General features: G+C 47.4%; 2 protein-coding genes across 11 annotated transcripts in view; one reads left to right on the forward strand and one right to left on the reverse strand.

Moving 5' to 3' along the window:
- The window catches only part of VGLL4 (vestigial like family member 4), a 148,431-nt gene extending 142,789 nt beyond the window's left edge, over positions 1-5,642 (forward strand). For all 5 annotated transcript variants that reach the window (XM_079795443.1, XM_079795441.1, XM_079795442.1 and 2 more), the window contains 2 exons: positions 2,328-2,448; positions 2,877-5,642. In XM_079795443.1, the coding sequence (XP_079651569.1) occupies positions 2,328-2,448; positions 2,877-3,151 (396 nt within the window). In that variant the 3' untranslated portion in view covers positions 3,152-5,642. The remainder of the gene's footprint in view (positions 1-2,327; positions 2,449-2,876) is intronic.
- Positions 5,643-5,788: 146 nt separating this feature from the next.
- ATG7 (autophagy related 7) overlaps positions 5,789-15,941 on the reverse strand; it is a 254,822-nt gene continuing 244,669 nt past the window's right edge. For all 6 annotated transcript variants that reach the window (XM_079795433.1, XM_079795434.1, XM_079795435.1 and 3 more), the window contains one exon: positions 5,789-6,523. In XM_079795433.1, the coding sequence (XP_079651559.1) occupies positions 6,491-6,523 (33 nt within the window). In that variant the 3' untranslated portion in view covers positions 5,789-6,490. The remainder of the gene's footprint in view (positions 6,524-15,941) is intronic.

Raw genomic sequence — 15,941 nt, forward strand, 5'->3', positions numbered from 1 at the left:
ACTGCATTTCTTCATCTTCTAAGTCGCTTCCCCAAAACACATCCTTACTTCCTGACGTTTGCGTTGGTCAGGATTCTGGTGGCAAAGAACAGAAACCTATCGAACTTGACTTGCAGCGCAAGAGGAAGGGAGTTTTCCTGGGAGGGTCATGGGTACAGCCAGGCTGAGGAAGGAAGGGCTGGCCCTTGCCTGGGAGGGCAGGAGAGGACACAGGACTCCCCTTCCTCCCCTGGCCCCGTGCCTGTCTGGGTCTCTGCATCCTCTCCTCTGAGAGACGCACATGGCCAGCCCAGCGTGGCTGCCCACAGCCCTGAGATCAACTTGAATCTCTTATGAGTCAGGCTTAAAAGCTGGCCTCCAGCCTGGATCAGATTTCCAACCTGGCCAACAGGCAAGGCCACTTACGAACCTGCCTTAGCCCTACCTGTAGATGGAGGGCACATTCCCGAGAGGGAAGGGGAGCGACCATGGGCTCAGGGATTAAACAGACCCTTCGAGAGGTGGGCTCCGGCTGCAGGCTGTCCTCCAGGTGCGGTCCGAGCAGCACCTGGCGAGCAGGGCTCCACACCCTTCATCCCAGGAGGTGGGTCCTCCAGCCCCTCGTGCTGCTGGTCCGGTTTCCCACAGGAACAGTGGGAGTGGAGGAAGCACCTGCTGCAGGCCCTGCCGGAGGAGTGCCTCTCGCCCAGGTCTGCCTGGCCTCAGAACCACGCTCTCACCTGGGCCTTTTTTGCCCCACATGTGACTGGTGGTTCCATCCCTATTGCTGAGGAGTCATGCTCTTAATAAAAATGCTAAATTCTCCCCTCACATGCTGCAGCTCAGCCATGTCTTGCCCCATCTGGGGTGTAATTTCTTGCTAGACCCAAACCCAGGCCCTTATTTTAATCCCAGTTCCTAGTAGATCCAAATCTTTATCCCAGAACATGTTTTTGTCCTCTTTTTTTTTTTTTTGAGCAAGGAAATGTTTATTGCTCGAGAAGACCTAATACAAGAAGATGGGAGAACTAATTCTTAAATCCATCTTAGGAGAGTGCAAAATTCAGGTGTTTTATATATCGGGGGTGGGGGCGGGTTGGGACTGTAGGCAGGCAGGCACAGAAAAGGGGTCCAAGGAAACACCTGACATTTCTAAATCTCTTTGCTCTTGGACGACCCCTCTGATCTAAGTCTAGTTCTGGAGTCGTCGTCACTTTGCATATTCCCACCTCGTCAGCCTTGTTCATTCCCAGTGGGAAGGTTTGATGTGGATCTGTGTACTGGCTGCTGGTGGACTCCTGAAAGGGAAGCTGGGTGGACGAGCCCGATCCCCTCTGTCGACACTGCTCTCATCATTGGGCCTTTTGGGGTGACCCTTCAACCAGTTCCTCACTGGTTGTCTTGGAACCCAGTGCACATCTTCGTGTGTCTTGTCCTCAGGGCTAACGGGTGGAACCTAAGAAGCGCGGTACGGTTCAGACGGTTTCTGCCCCAGGTCCTGCACCACAGCCTGGGGATCCAGAAACTCGCTGTGGTCCCCGCTCTGAAGTGTGCGTGGTCTAGAGGAGGAGGCAGGTGTTGGTGTCATACGGGTGCACCTGGAAGGGCAGCTTTACTTGCTGAATCGGGGTGGGGTGGGGTGATAGTGATGGTATTTGAGCCGGGTTTTAGAGGAGGAGTGGTTTGCCAGGCAGCGTGGCTGTCCTGGGGAAGGAAAGCATTAACGCAGCGGATTGGGGGAGGGGTGACATGCATGTAATTCATCTACGCGTGTGTGTTTCCTGCATTTGTCTCCATTTGTGTGGTCCGAATAAAAACCCACTTGAGCTGACTTTGGCCTAAGCAGAAACCAAGTGTGTGAAAGGCACAGGGACCATTCAGAGAGCCTCTGGGGAAGAGTGGCACATACTGAGCAGGCAGGGCCGCTCGCTGCTCCAAGAGCCTCAACATGGGTTCCTCAACCGCAGGAGCACTGGAGGCCCCTCACGCACCCTTGGAGACTCCCTCCCTCTGGTTCGCTGCTGTCTGCACTGACTCCCCTTTTGGAGGAGGAGGCTGCAGACGGGCTGGACTTAGGTTTGCCTTCAGTCAGGAGGGGCTCTCAGCAGAATGGTGGACGGTGCTGGTGAGGCCCGTATGCAGGAGCTGGGGTGGACAGAGGGGGGATTTGGGTGCCGGGGTGGTGGCACTTGGCTCTCAGGCAGGTCAAGGGCCCAGCTGTGGGGTGGGAGGGATGCGCTCTGCCTGAACTGTGACAGGTGTCGAAGGACTGGGGGCTTGGGCTGGGGAAGCAGAACCGCTTCTGTGTTCCCAAGGCCGAGCTGACACCAGCCCCCTTCTCTCCCCAGAACCGGCCTTCAGTGATCACCTGCGCCTCCGCCAGTGCCCGCAACTGCAACCTCTCCCACTGTCCGATCGCGCACAGCGGCTGCGTGGCCGGACCGGCCAGCTACCGGAGGGCCCCGAGCTGTAAGTGTCCCTGGGGTGGGGGGGCCAGGGGGGCTCAGCTTCCTCAGTCAACACGCCCTCATGTGGGGTTTGCTTCCTCCCATCTCATGCTGTAGACGGGAACCTCCGGGTGTCCTGGAGCTGATTTCTAGTTGAGATGGGAAAAGTGGGATTTTTGGAGCACATACGCTCCTGGCATTGTGCCTGGCGTGGGTGGGAAGGAGGGAAGACACACATTGGCCCTGACCTGCAGGCTCTCTCTCTAGTTGGGGTAAAAATAGGCTCTGCCATCCCCTACTGCCACATTCTCTCTCTGAACGAGTAGCTAGCCCTGAGCGGCAGGCGTAACGCCAGGTTACAGGTTCAGAGACGTGTGCCCCAATGCCCAGCTAAGCTGGTGGAGATGGGCCCCAGATCCCAGCCCTGACTGCTGTCCTGCTCCCCCACAGCCGCCGCCACCACCTGTGACCCCGTGGTGGAGGAGCATTTCCGCAGGAGCTTGGGCAAGAACTACAAGGAGCCTGAGCCGGCTCCCAACTCGGTGTCCATCACGGGCTCCGTGGACGACCACTTTGCCAAAGCCCTGGGAGACACGTGGCTTCAGATCAAGGCGGCCAAGGACGGCGCATCCAGCAGCCCCGAGTCGGCCTCGCGCAGGGGCCAGCCCGCCAGCCCCTCTGCCCACATGGTCAGCCACAGTCACTCCCCCTCTGTGGTCTCCTGAAGAGAGCACCGTCCTCCAGCAAGACGTCGATCTGCATGGTTTGCCTGAGCTTTGAACAGTCAGTTCTTAAAAAAAAAAAAAACAGGAAAAAAAAATTCATGGGAGTGGGGTGGGGGGAAGGGAAGGGATGGTTTATTTGCAAAAACCATGTCGGGAATTTTGTTCTGTTTTTGTGCTTGCTTGGTATTCGTACGCCAGGGCCCTCAAACGTGATAGTAGGAACGGCGTGTGGAACATCTGTCTCATGTAGCATCCTAACTTCCTGCCTCAGTTACCAAAGAAACCTCTGATGCAGGTCTGCTGCCCGACAGGGTCGGGACTCCATGGCGCGCACTTTCTCAGTCACAAGCCATGACATTGGTGACCCAAATGCTTTGTGCTTTTCCATGTGCTTCTTGAGGCCGGGTGTGTGTGGCTTAGCTTCCGTGGCTTGTTCGGTCCAGCTCACGTGTGTGTGCGTCTACTTGAAGAGAACAGAGGACTCTTGTGTCTGATTTGCACTATTGGAGGAGGACTAGAGTTGCCTGCTTGACAACTTTATGTGAGATGCTAGTACTCTGAGGGCAAACTGCTGAAAACAAAGGGTTTAAGGATGACATTTCTGACCATTTGTATTTTTGTTTTTTTAAATTTAGACTAGACAGCTTTGGAAGGGGAAGTCTCATACCGGTTATAGGTCTTTCTCTCTAGATTTCAGGTGCTTGCAACTGGACTGCAGACTCCACCAATCACGGGCATTTTACTTTTTCTAAACACTGCAGTTTGTTAGGCTAGAGCTGGGGTTCCATAGTGCTTTAAACATGATGCATGTTTTAAAGGAGAAAAATAGCTGGTTTCTATTAATTGTATAGACAGTAAACACAAACCTTAATACTAGCTTCTGTTCAGAATTAGTTTATTTTTGTCAGTTACAGTCCTAGATATACTTACTGCTGGTACAGTTGTACTCTAAGATTTGTATTTGATATTCACGTTACTCCCTAGTAGTAGGGTCATGTGGCCCCTGGCAGGCCCTGGGACGGGCAGTCGAGTCGCTGGTCAGCCGTGGTGTAGGATGCTGGAGTTTTTGCTGCAGGCTGACAGCATCATTTATTTTTTGCATCCCTGTCTGCTTATTACTAGCTCCCAGGGGGGTTGGGAGTAGTGTCTTCCAACTTTCTTCTGTGCAGAAACTGCCCCCTTTAACCCTCTTGGCTAAACAGCAGATTACTGACAATCTGTGATATGCTATTTTGTGTGCTTCCTCGTACGCTGGGGCCAAGGCAGTATACATTCCTCTGACTTTATACAGTTATTACTGCATTTATTATCGTTTGCTATAGTAATAGCTACTAACTAGAAATTAGATGAAGAAGAAAGCATGACAGACACAGCTGTGGATGTTCAACAGCTGCTCCTCTTTTCAGTAAACGCATGTGTCTATCCCCCTGCCCCTCCACCGGGCTACATTCCAGCCTCGCTCACTGGAGGGTTTAAGAAGTCACCCGGCCAGGTGATGCTGGCATGACCACCTCACCTGCAAGGCATTGTGGACTCCCAGGAGCCCTCCAGGCTGGTTTTCAGCATGAGAAAATTACAGGTGAGCTGGTCCACTTTGAAAACTGGCACCGGGTGAAAAGGTCGGAGGATTGGCTCTTGCTGTGGTCACAGGGTGGCTGCAGGCCTTTGAAAAGGCGAAGGGAAAGCCCTGTCCTCTCGCCCCTGCACACATTTCACTCCCACTTAACTGGGCTTCCAGGCTTTCGCATCCAGGCCCCTGTATTTTCTGTAGGAAAAACTGTTGAGAACACTTTTTTTATATAGGTAACTTTAAGACCATCATTACGCTGTGCGTAAAGAATGTACAGAGAAATTTGTAGGTATTTTTTGAAGAACAATTAATTTGTTAATGATATGTAGCTATTTAATTTTTCCCTTTCCTATTGTAATCATTCATAATTTTTTGTTCGGAAAAAAAAAGTTGATCTTTTTTTTGTCGTAGATTTGTCTGTAAAAGTGCAGGAACACAGTTATTCTATGAGAACACTGCATCTGCCTTAATAGCCACTAGTTTGTTACTGCTACAGGCTACTGAGCATCGCCACAGGAAACCGCCCACTGCCGGCGGGCTCTGTGAAGAACGGCTCCTCGCACAGCCGTCCGCTCGGGAGGGACAGTGGTGTGGCAGCTGGGTCCCTGTGCACTGGCCTATCTGGGATAGGCAGTACCCGGAGGGGCCTCAGCAGACGGGAAAGCAGGAAACCAAACATTTCATTGGGAAGGGACACACTCCCCGGCTGCAGGAGGAGCACGGTGAGGGTCTTCACAGAGCCACGCCATCCGCAGTGCGTTCTGACAGTTCTCTCCATGTTTGTAAATCTGTAATATACCATTCTCTGTGGCCTGTTTTTCCTGGAAGAAGAAGAAGAAAAAAAAAGGTTTGGCAGGCCATCTTTTTTTTGTACTTAAAAGTAGCCTTAAGAACAATAATAAAGTGCTCTTAAACCACGGACTGTACGTGTGACCTTGGTCCTGGAGTATCAGGACTTTGCTGTGAGGCCCAGGGAGGGTCGGGGTGCTTAGCAACACTGCACCTGTCTACAGAGGTGCCCCTGTTTATGCCCCACATAGGCTAGAAAACTTGAATTTTAACTGAGAATCATCACTGAAAACCTAACCTCCAGAAATCCTCCTCTTCCTAGAGAGTCAGTTTCAGACTGCATTTTGACTTTGGTTCCAGGCCCGAGATTAAAGATGAGACCACAAGGATGAGAAGTTTCCACACCCACTCTGGGTGCCACAGGTGTGCAGACTCAGGATAAAAGATCAGGCAGAACCCATCTGAACTCTCACCGCCTGCTGGACATCTGGCCACAGACTGAGGCAGATACACAGCGGGCACCACCAAGGACCCCGGGGTGGGGGAGGGTGGTAGGGACGGGGTTTGCAGTGCAGCGCCACAGTGGACTCTAGAAGAAGGAGACCATTTATTTAGTCTTTGTTAGGGCAACTCTCTGCCTGTCCTCATTGCCACCCCATGGGGGCCAAGGTGGAAAGGATCCTAGGGAGCCTAACAAACACGGACGAGAAAAAAGAACTGCTCGTGGAGGGAGCCTCGCCCCAGGTTGATGGCAATGCCAAGGTTATTATTTAGCTCAGAACTGGCAGGGTCATGAATCAAACGAAGAACGCCAGAAGCTCCTGGGCAGCGAAGGGAAGGCCCCAGTCCTCAAGGTACGGAGAGGAAGGAACGAAAGGTGGGGGGATGCAGGGCCCATAGTCACCGGTCGTAGGCGGCAGTCCTGCTCTGGCCACTGTGAGCTCCCCAGCAGGCAGCAGTTGGCCACTGAGGGTGGGCTGTCAGACGGTCTCATCGTCACTCATGTCCCAGATCTGCATGGAGAAGGGGAGACAGTCAGCAGAGTGTTCAGATGCTCAGAGCTGTGTAGTTGTGTCAGCTGTCAAGCTAAAGGGACAATGGCTCCCACTTGCAGGTGACATGCCGTGTGCCTCAACTCCTTTGTCACTAAGAGATTGACACCTCTGTTTCTTGTGTAATGAAACCACGTCTCAGAGAAGTGAAGTCAGTTGCCTAAGAGATCTCTGGTAACTGAACCAGTGGCCGAGCTGGGGGGAAGAGCAAGCTGAGATTTGGCCCCGGGGAGTGCAGACGCCTCCTCAGCATCTCCTGCAGAGCTGCCATCCCTGCCCCAGGCAGTCCCCACTCACTCCTGTTTCTGTGGCCCTGACCATGAGCCAGATCATCTTGTCTCCTTAATGGCTGCCTTCTTTCTGTCCACTGCTCTCTGGAAGGTAAGCTCCCTGAGGGTAGGATTCGGGCTGTGCACACACTTCCTACCTCTGCAGGCTCGCACCCTGTGGTCCAGGTGCCAACTGGACTGAAAACCACAGGCCCAGACAAACGCTAAAGAACTGGCTGCCCCTTAAAGAGTCAGCCTTTTCCCCACCAGCCCCAGTGGGCGCTTGGGGCAGGACAGTGGAGACAGCCAGATCCTGCCTGCCCCTTAGTGTGTGTCCTTGGAGAGCCTGAGTCTGACCTGGGGTGGGGCGAGATGTGAACATGGGGAAAACAGGATGCCCAAAGAAATGAGAAAAGGTGGGGGAAGGCCTGGCCCACGGGCCAGCACAGAGGTCCCTGGGCTCCTCGTAGCCTGGACTCCCTAGGGGGCTGGTCCCTGAACTTACGCCTTCAGACTTTCAGAATTCCTAGAACTGGTTGCAAAAGGCCACCTCAACGTTAGCTGAACCAAGAGAAGGAACATCGTGTTTACATGAGGCTGGCCCAGGGAGACGGGGAGGCCCGGCCAAGGTAAATATCAACACCAGCTTGGCTTTCAAAGGCAAGGATGTGGAAAGTAAATAGAGAAGGAAATTTCCTCTCTCTGGAGGATCCAGCAGCCCGGCTGAGAGCTAGTCGATGTGCCTCTCACATCCCCTATCTTTACACATGTCTTACTGTCCAAGGACACTGGGATGAGGCTGCAATGCCAACATCCAGATGCCTGCAGGAGCAGGGTCGGGATGTGGAGGAGTTGGGTCTGGGGCCCAGCAACCTGAGTGTGGCCAGATAGGCCTTGCCCTTCTCTGGGCCCAGCTCATCCTCAGTATGGCTTGAAGACTCTTGGACCTGCCTCCTGGGGTGGGACTCATTGGTAGGAGGCGGGGTGCTGCACTTAGGATCCTATAGGTCTGACCATCTGAGCAGGCAAACTTGCCACCAAAGGGTTCACCAGGGGAATTCATTCTTTATGTCATTCAATAAACACACATTTATGGAGCCTCTCCCTGTGCCACAAGCTATGCAGACCGGTTGCAATAGTCCTTCCTTCACTCCTCACAATAGTCTGTGAGGTGCAGATGGAAACAAGCTCAAGAGAGGTAAGGCACCTTGCCTAGGATCATACAGCAAGTAAGCTGCAGAGCTGGGGGCATAGGTGTGTGGGAGAAGGTTATGTGAACAAAAAGGGCTGCCTGGACTGCCTGCAGGACTGGAATAGGCTGCATGGAGGAGGGGGCCTTGACCTTCTATGACCTCTCGCCCAGCCTCCTGGGAAGCCACCAGCCAGGGCTGGGCAGAGTCCATATCAATGAGCAATGCCCTCTGCAGATGGGCAGGTGAGGTTGCTCACAGGACTCTGGGGACCCAGGGCAGGGCTGTATGGGAAAGCAGGAGCTGCCATTCATTGTATTGGATCGCAGCTGTGAAGAAGGGTCCTTGGCACCCAGCCCTGCCTCTGGGAGGCCCAGGCTGTGTAGGGGTGGGGCTTTACAGAAGGGGGGGAAGATGGGTTTTTACATAACTGCTCGGGTATTTTGCAGAATGAGTTCCCTGGGCCTACAATGGGTTTCACCACTAGGGCAGCCAGTCCTTTTCCTATGGGCTGGGCTCGGAAGGCAGTAGCAGCCTTGATTTTAAGTTTCTAGAAACTTCAGCCTTGACAAATACTGTATGATCTCACTTACATATGGAATCTAAAAGAACCGAACTCAGAACCAGAGAGTAGGTGAGTGGGGAGATGTTGGTCAAAGGGCACAAATTTGCAGTTACAAGAGGGATTAGTTGTGGAAATCTAATGTACAGCATGGGGACTACAGTTAACACTGTATTGTATACTTCACATTTGCTAAGAGAGTAGATCTTAGAGTTCCTACCACACACACCAAAGTAACTAGGTAGATATCCTACTGAATGGGAAAATATATAACTGATAAGGGGTTAATAACCAAAATATATTAATAAACTCGTGTAACTAACAACAAAACAACAATCTGATAAAAATATGAGCAGTGGACACGAAAAAAACATTTCTCCAAAGAAAACAGACAGATGACCAAAAGACATGAAAAGATGCTCAATATCACTAATCATCAGGGAAATGCAAATCAAAACGACGAGATATACCACCTCACACATGTCAGAAAAGCTATTACCAAAAAAATCAAATAATGTCATGAATGTGGAGACTGAAAATTGGTGTGGCCATTATGGAAAACAACATGTAGAGTCCTCAGAAAACTAAAAATAGGCCTATCAGATGACCCAGCAATCCCACTTGTGGGTATTTATCCAAAGAAAATAAACACTAATTTGAAAAGATATATGCATCCCTGTGTTCACTGCAGCATTATTTACAACTAGAGGCCCAGTGCCTGAAATTCGTGGAGCAGGGGGTGTCCCTCAGCACAGCCTGCACCCTCTCCAATCTGGGACATCCCTCTCACAATCCAGGACTGCTGGCTCCCAACCGCTTGCCTGCCTCTGCCTGATTGCCCCTAACCATTCCCCTGCCAGCCTGATCGACACCTAACTGCTCCCCGGCTGATCCAATTGCCCCTAACTGCCCTCCCCTGCCATCCTGGTCACCCCTAACTGCCCTCCTTTGCCAGTCTGGTCGCCCCTAACTGCCCTCCACTGCAGGCCTGGTCCCCCCCCCTCCCGCAACTGCCCTCCTCTGCTGGCCTGGTCACCCCTAACTGCCCACAACTGCCCTCCCCTGCAGGCCATCTTGTGTCCACATGTGGGCAGCCATCTTTGACCACATGGGGTGGCCATCTTGTGTCTTGGAGTGACAGTCAATTTGCATATTACTTTTATTAGATAGGATAGCCAATATATGGAAGCAACATAAGTGTCCGTCAATAGATGAATGGATAAAGATGTGATATAGCCCTAGCTGGTTTGGCTCAGTGGATAAGAGCATCAGCCTGCAGACTGAAGGGTCATGGGTTCGATTCCAGTCAAGGGCACATGCCTGGGTTGCAGGCTCGATCCCCAGTAGGGGCATGCAGGAGGCAGCCAATCAATGATTCTCATAATTGAGGTTTCTATCTCTCTTACTCTCTAAAATCAATAAAAATAAATAAAACAGGGCCAGAGCCTGGATTAAAAAACACACAGATGTTATATCTATAATAATAAAGCATAATATGCTAATTACACTGGATGTCCTTCCGGACAAAGCCAGAGCTGCGAGGGAAGCTGGTGCTGGCAGCCAGGGAAAGGCCTACTCTTGCACAAATTTCATGCATTGGGCCTCTAGTGAGTGTGTGTGTGTGTGTGTGATGGAATATTATACAGCAATAAAAAAAGGAATGAAGTCTTGCCATTTGCAGCAACATGGATGTACCTAAAGGGTATTGTACTAAGTGAAATAAGTCAGAGAAGGACAAATACCATATGGTTTCACTTATAAAACGAAACATACAGACTTATAGAAACAAAAGGAAAGGGTGTCAGAGGGGATAGGTGACGGGGATTATAGTCAGTAATATTGTGATAAATATTTATTGTGGCAGGTGATTACTAGAATTAGTAGGGTGATCACATACAGAAATGTAAAATTACGATATACACCTGAAATCAGTATAACTAATACGATATTTTATGCCAACTATGCTTAAATAAAATTTAAAAAAAGTGAGGTGAGGGATGTGTTAACTTGATTGTGAGAATCATTTCACAATGTAGATAATCATTTCATAATGTATATTAAATCTTCACATTGTACAATCTACATATATATAATTTTTATCAGTTATTCCTCAATGAAGTTGAGGGAGAAAAAGGTGGGGACTGAGATCTGTCTGCTCCCTACTAAATCCACCTAGCACCTGGCGGAGTAAGGGCCCAGTGAGTGTCGTCTTAATGAATTAACCACAAATTATAGAAAAAACATCCAGTTAGGAATGTAATGAAAGAGAAGAAGCCATTCATTATAAGAGCCATGAAAAAGATAAACTACTAGGGAATAGACCTAACATGAAATATACAGCATATATATGAAAAAAACAAAACAAAAACCAACTCTTCAAAAACAGTTTCATAGGTGAATTCCTTTATAACAGCCTCACAAGATTATGAAAAGTGAACAAAAAACTACCCCCTGTTTATGCATAGGAAGACTCAACATCAATCAAAATGTCAACTTTTCCCAAGTTAATATCTAAATTTAATACAAGATCAATTTCAAAAATCAAAGTATCTTTTCTGGAACTAGAGAAGCAAGTTCTAAAGTTTATGTGAGAAAAAATAAGCAAGAATATTTAGGAAAACCTTGAAAAGAAGAGCAATGGGGAGGTTCCCCTACCATATGTTTTATGTCATGAAGTCTGTAATTAAGAGGATTGTGTCAGCATGAGCAGATAGTTGGGCCAATGGAACAAAATAACTCCAGAAACAATAGAATGTCCATCTACATTATGGAAATTTAATATTTTAATGATAAAGGTCTGGGGAATGTGACCTCAAATCATTAGAAAAAATGGACTTTTTAATAGATGATATGGGGATAAGTAAATATTATTTGCAAAATGATAAAACTTATTCTATGCTTATACTGAACATCAGAACAAACTCCAAATGGAACATTGATCTAAATATAAAAAGTAAAATCATACAAATATTAGATGCAACACATAGGTGAATTCCTTTATAGCCTGGGAGTGGGAAGCACATAACCTAAAATCTAAAAGCAATAAAACCAGATATATTGGACTGTGTAAAAATATACATGTGCAATTTTGCATGAAGAAAACACTATAAGCAAAGCCTAAAAGAGAAACTCACTGGGAGAAAATACTGTAACATACCATAAAAGGCTAATGTCCCTAATATACAAGTAGCTCTTAAAAATCAGTAACAGAAAGCCCAATAAAATGATTTTTGAAAAGCAGGCCAAAGACATCAACAGTTCACAGAAAAAAAATATAGGCAGATGGCCCTTAAACTTAAGAAAGGATGTTCAACCTTAATCCGAATAAGAGATACGTTAAAATTCCTTAGGACACACAAAAAAATACCAGAAAATTCGACTGGGACTTCACAAAAATCAAAACTGGTCTCTGAAAGACAATACTATAAAAATGAAAAAGTAAACCACAGACTAGGAGAAAATATCCATACTGTATATAAAAAGATTTTTTATCCAAAATATATGAAAAAACTTAGTTTAATATATAAAGGGCTAAGTGTCCGTCCATCCAACGGTAGCTATAACACACACTGACCACCAGGGGGCAGACACTCAATGCAGGAGCTGCCATGACAGGCATTGGCCATTTAAAAATAAATGGTACCACGGACCTGGTGCCGACAAACCAACACTTGGCTTCCCCCAAGTGGGACACAGGCCCCACCATTACCCTGGAGCAACACCCCACCATATCGCAGCCAACAGACCCCATGGCGCAAAATACTGCCCACAGCCCAGCCCAGCCCAGCCCAGCCCAGCCCAGCCTGGAAACGGTCGCTATGGGCATGCCAGGTAATGACATCACGTCGCAACACCCAGCTTCCTCTCCCTAGCGACTAGCCTCCTTGGAGTTTCTTTAGCCCAGGAACACGACTTGCTTTATAGCCAGGTGCAAACACTTTACATTGTAACCAAATGTCTGTGAAGTGTTTTCCCATGCCTCATCTCATTTGACCCTCACAGAAGTCCTGGAGTAGGTAGATGGGAGACTTGGTAGAATCCTATTTTCTTTTCATTATCAAGACGTGAATAGCAATATTAAGATATTTCTTCTAATTAATTTCCTTTCAGTGTGCACGAATCTGTGCACCAGGACACCAGTAGCTTAATAAAAGAGACAACCTGATTTTTTTTTTTAATGGACAGAAGGTCTGAATAGACACTTCACACAAGAGGAACTACAGTGGCCAATAAGAACCTAAAAATATGTTTAGCATCCTTTGTCCTGGGGGGAGGGGATGGAATGCAAATCTAAATCACAGAGACAGCACACTCCACCTTGTAGAATGGCCAAAATGAAAAAGGCTGGGCACTCACACACTGCTGTTAGTGGGAATGTTAACTGAATAACCCCTAGGGAGAAAGGCCTGAGACTTATAAAGTTAAACATACCCTTACCATATGACCCAGCCATTTCATTCCTATTTACCCCAAAGAAAGGAAAATACCCATATCCGCAAGACGACTTGTGCACGAATGGTCATAGCAGCTTTATTCATGATAGGCACAAACTAGAAGACCTAAATGTCCATCAACAGGCAGAAAAATTATGGGATATCCATGCAGTGGATACTACTCACCATCAAAGGAACAAACCACTAATGGATGCAGCCATGTGTACTCATCTCAGAATCCTTATGCTGAGAAGCTCACCACAAAAGACAAAATACTGTATGGATCCATTTACAGTGGAACCTTGGTTCTGGAACTTAATTTTTTCTGGAAGGCTGTTCGAGAAGTGATTTTTTTAAAAACTGTATCATTTTTTCCCCATTAGAAATAATGTAAATTGAATTAATTCATTCCAGACCCCCAAATGATTCCCTGTGTTAACCTTTCTTATATACAGTACATGTCTAATAGCAAAGCTAAAAAGACAAACTCACTGGGAGAAAACATTGTAACATACCGTAAAAGGCTAATAACCTCCCTTATATACAAATAGCTCTTAAAAATCAAGAAGAGAAAGACCAATAAATTGATTTTTGAAAAACAGGCCTTAAATGAATCACTTTCAACACTTGTTCCAGGGGTGTCTTACAAGAGGTCAGTATGCAGCATCTTCGATTTTTCACATATCACTGCCTCCAAAGTGTTGAAATGCTGTCACAGGCTAGGCTAACTGCTTTTTGTTTATCCAAATGAACAATTTTTCTACCTCTTCAATTGCCCGTGATCATTATTTCTTTCATATTCTTAGCAACATCAGCACTCTTGATGGCCTCTTTATATTTTAAAATTGTGCTAATAATCCATTTTACCAGCAACAAAAACAAAACAAAACAAAATAACCTACAAAAATATTTACAGCACAATTTCCTGAGATGTTAACAAGGCGAGGTTTAGAGGTAAACTGACTCATAATGGCACATTCGCTCCTTTGTGGCCTCAGAGAACCGAGGTTTGACTGTATATGGAATTCTAGCAGGGACAAAACTAGTCTATGGTGACAGAAAGTAGATCATTTGTCACAATTCACCAAACTATACATTTTAAATGACTGCATTTTATTGCATGTAAATTATACCTTAATAGAGTTGATTTTTTAAAAAGTTACAGAGAGAGAACATTTCCTTACCTATCAAACTGGCAAAGTTCCTAACACTTGACAACACATTCTGTTTGTGAACCTATGGAAAACAGCAGTCCCCTATGATGCTGGTGGGACATAAATGATATGGCAACTTTGGCTACTAGTATATCCAACAGAATTACTTACACTGAGTGGCCAGATTATTATGATCTCTGAACGCATAATAATCTGGCCACTCAGTGTATGTATGTGTGTGTGTGTGTATGTGTATATATATATGTGTGTGTGTGTGTGTGTGTGTGTGTGTGTGTGTGTGTGTATATATATATTTTTTTTTTTAGAGACCGGGTGCATGAATTCGTGCATGGGTGGAGTCCGGCCAGCCTGGCCAGGGGGAGGGGACATGGGCGGTTGGCCGGCCTACCTGCTGGTCGAACTCCTGGTCGAGGGGACAATTTGGATATTAGCCTTTTATTATATAGGATATACACTGAGTGGCCAGATTATTATGCGTTCAGAGATCATAATCTGGCCACTCAGTGCATGTCTTAACTGTTAACCCAGCAAGCTCACTGTCAGGAGTCTGTCTAAAGATACACCTCCACAAATATGGAAGGACATCGTTGCTGCATGACTTGTTATAGGAAAAGACAGGAAACAACGCATGTTGGAACCAGCTAATTAAACCATTCACTGCACACCACACCATGGACCACTGTGGCCCTAAAACAGTGGGAAAGAGCTCAATGAACTGATATGAGGCAGTTTCCAGCATTTACTTAGTGAAAGAAAGAAAAATGCATGTGTTGTGTGAGAAGAGAAAGTAAGAATATTTTAAAATTCTCTTTAACTTTTGCACAAATAATGCAGGAATGACTACGTATAGGGAGTGGGTGGAAAGGGCATGAGACTATCTGAGCATACCTTTTAACTTTAGAATCAAGGAAGTGTTTCACATATTTAAAAATTAAATCAAGAAAAATAACCCAAAGCACAGCAACAAAATAATTAGACTTCATCAAAATAAAAAATGTTGTGTTTTTGTTTTTTAAGAACAGCTTCAAGAACACTATTAAAGTGATAAGACCATTCTGAGTGAGAGAAAATATTTGCCAATCATATCTGATAAGAGACTTGTATTTAGACCATTCACAAGTCAATAATAAAAAGCAAATAACCCAATTAAAAATGGGCAGAGGAGCTGAATAGACATTTCTCACAAAAGACATATAAATGACTAAGAAGCGAGAGAACCCAAGATGGCGGCATAGGTAAACACCTAATCAGCAGCCGTGCACAACAATTTCAAGACTACAACTAAAAGACAAAACTTCTATCACCCAGAACCACGGGAGGGCTGCCTGAATGAAAGCCACACAACTAGACAGACAGAGAGGAGCAGTCAGGACACAAACGCTGAAAAGCTGAGGTACCGGGGCGCGCGCAGTGGCGGATCCCAGCGGGCAGCGGGCGTTTCTTCCTTAAACCCGAAGGGGAAACACGCGGGACCCAAATTCCTACGGGGAGAAACATCCTTGATGCTTCTCTGTCTCTGGACTGTTTGCCACCGGGTCAGAAAGTGAGGGTGGCTTGCTTGCAGAGCTGTGCGGAGGAATAATTGTTGCCCCCCCCCCCCCCCCCCCCCCCCCGCGCAGCAGCACGAGACTCGCGGTCGGAGATGCGGGAAGGCTGGCTGCCAGCCAGTGCTGCTTGCCACGCCCTAGCCTAGTGACGTCCTGAGACCTCGCCCCGCACAACCTACAAACTCACCCAAGCCCCAAGCAGC

This window comes from Cnephaeus nilssonii (genome assembly GCF_951640355.1).
Source record: "Cnephaeus nilssonii genome assembly, chromosome: 17".
Taxonomy (NCBI): domain Eukaryota; kingdom Metazoa; phylum Chordata; class Mammalia; order Chiroptera; family Vespertilionidae; genus Cnephaeus; species Cnephaeus nilssonii.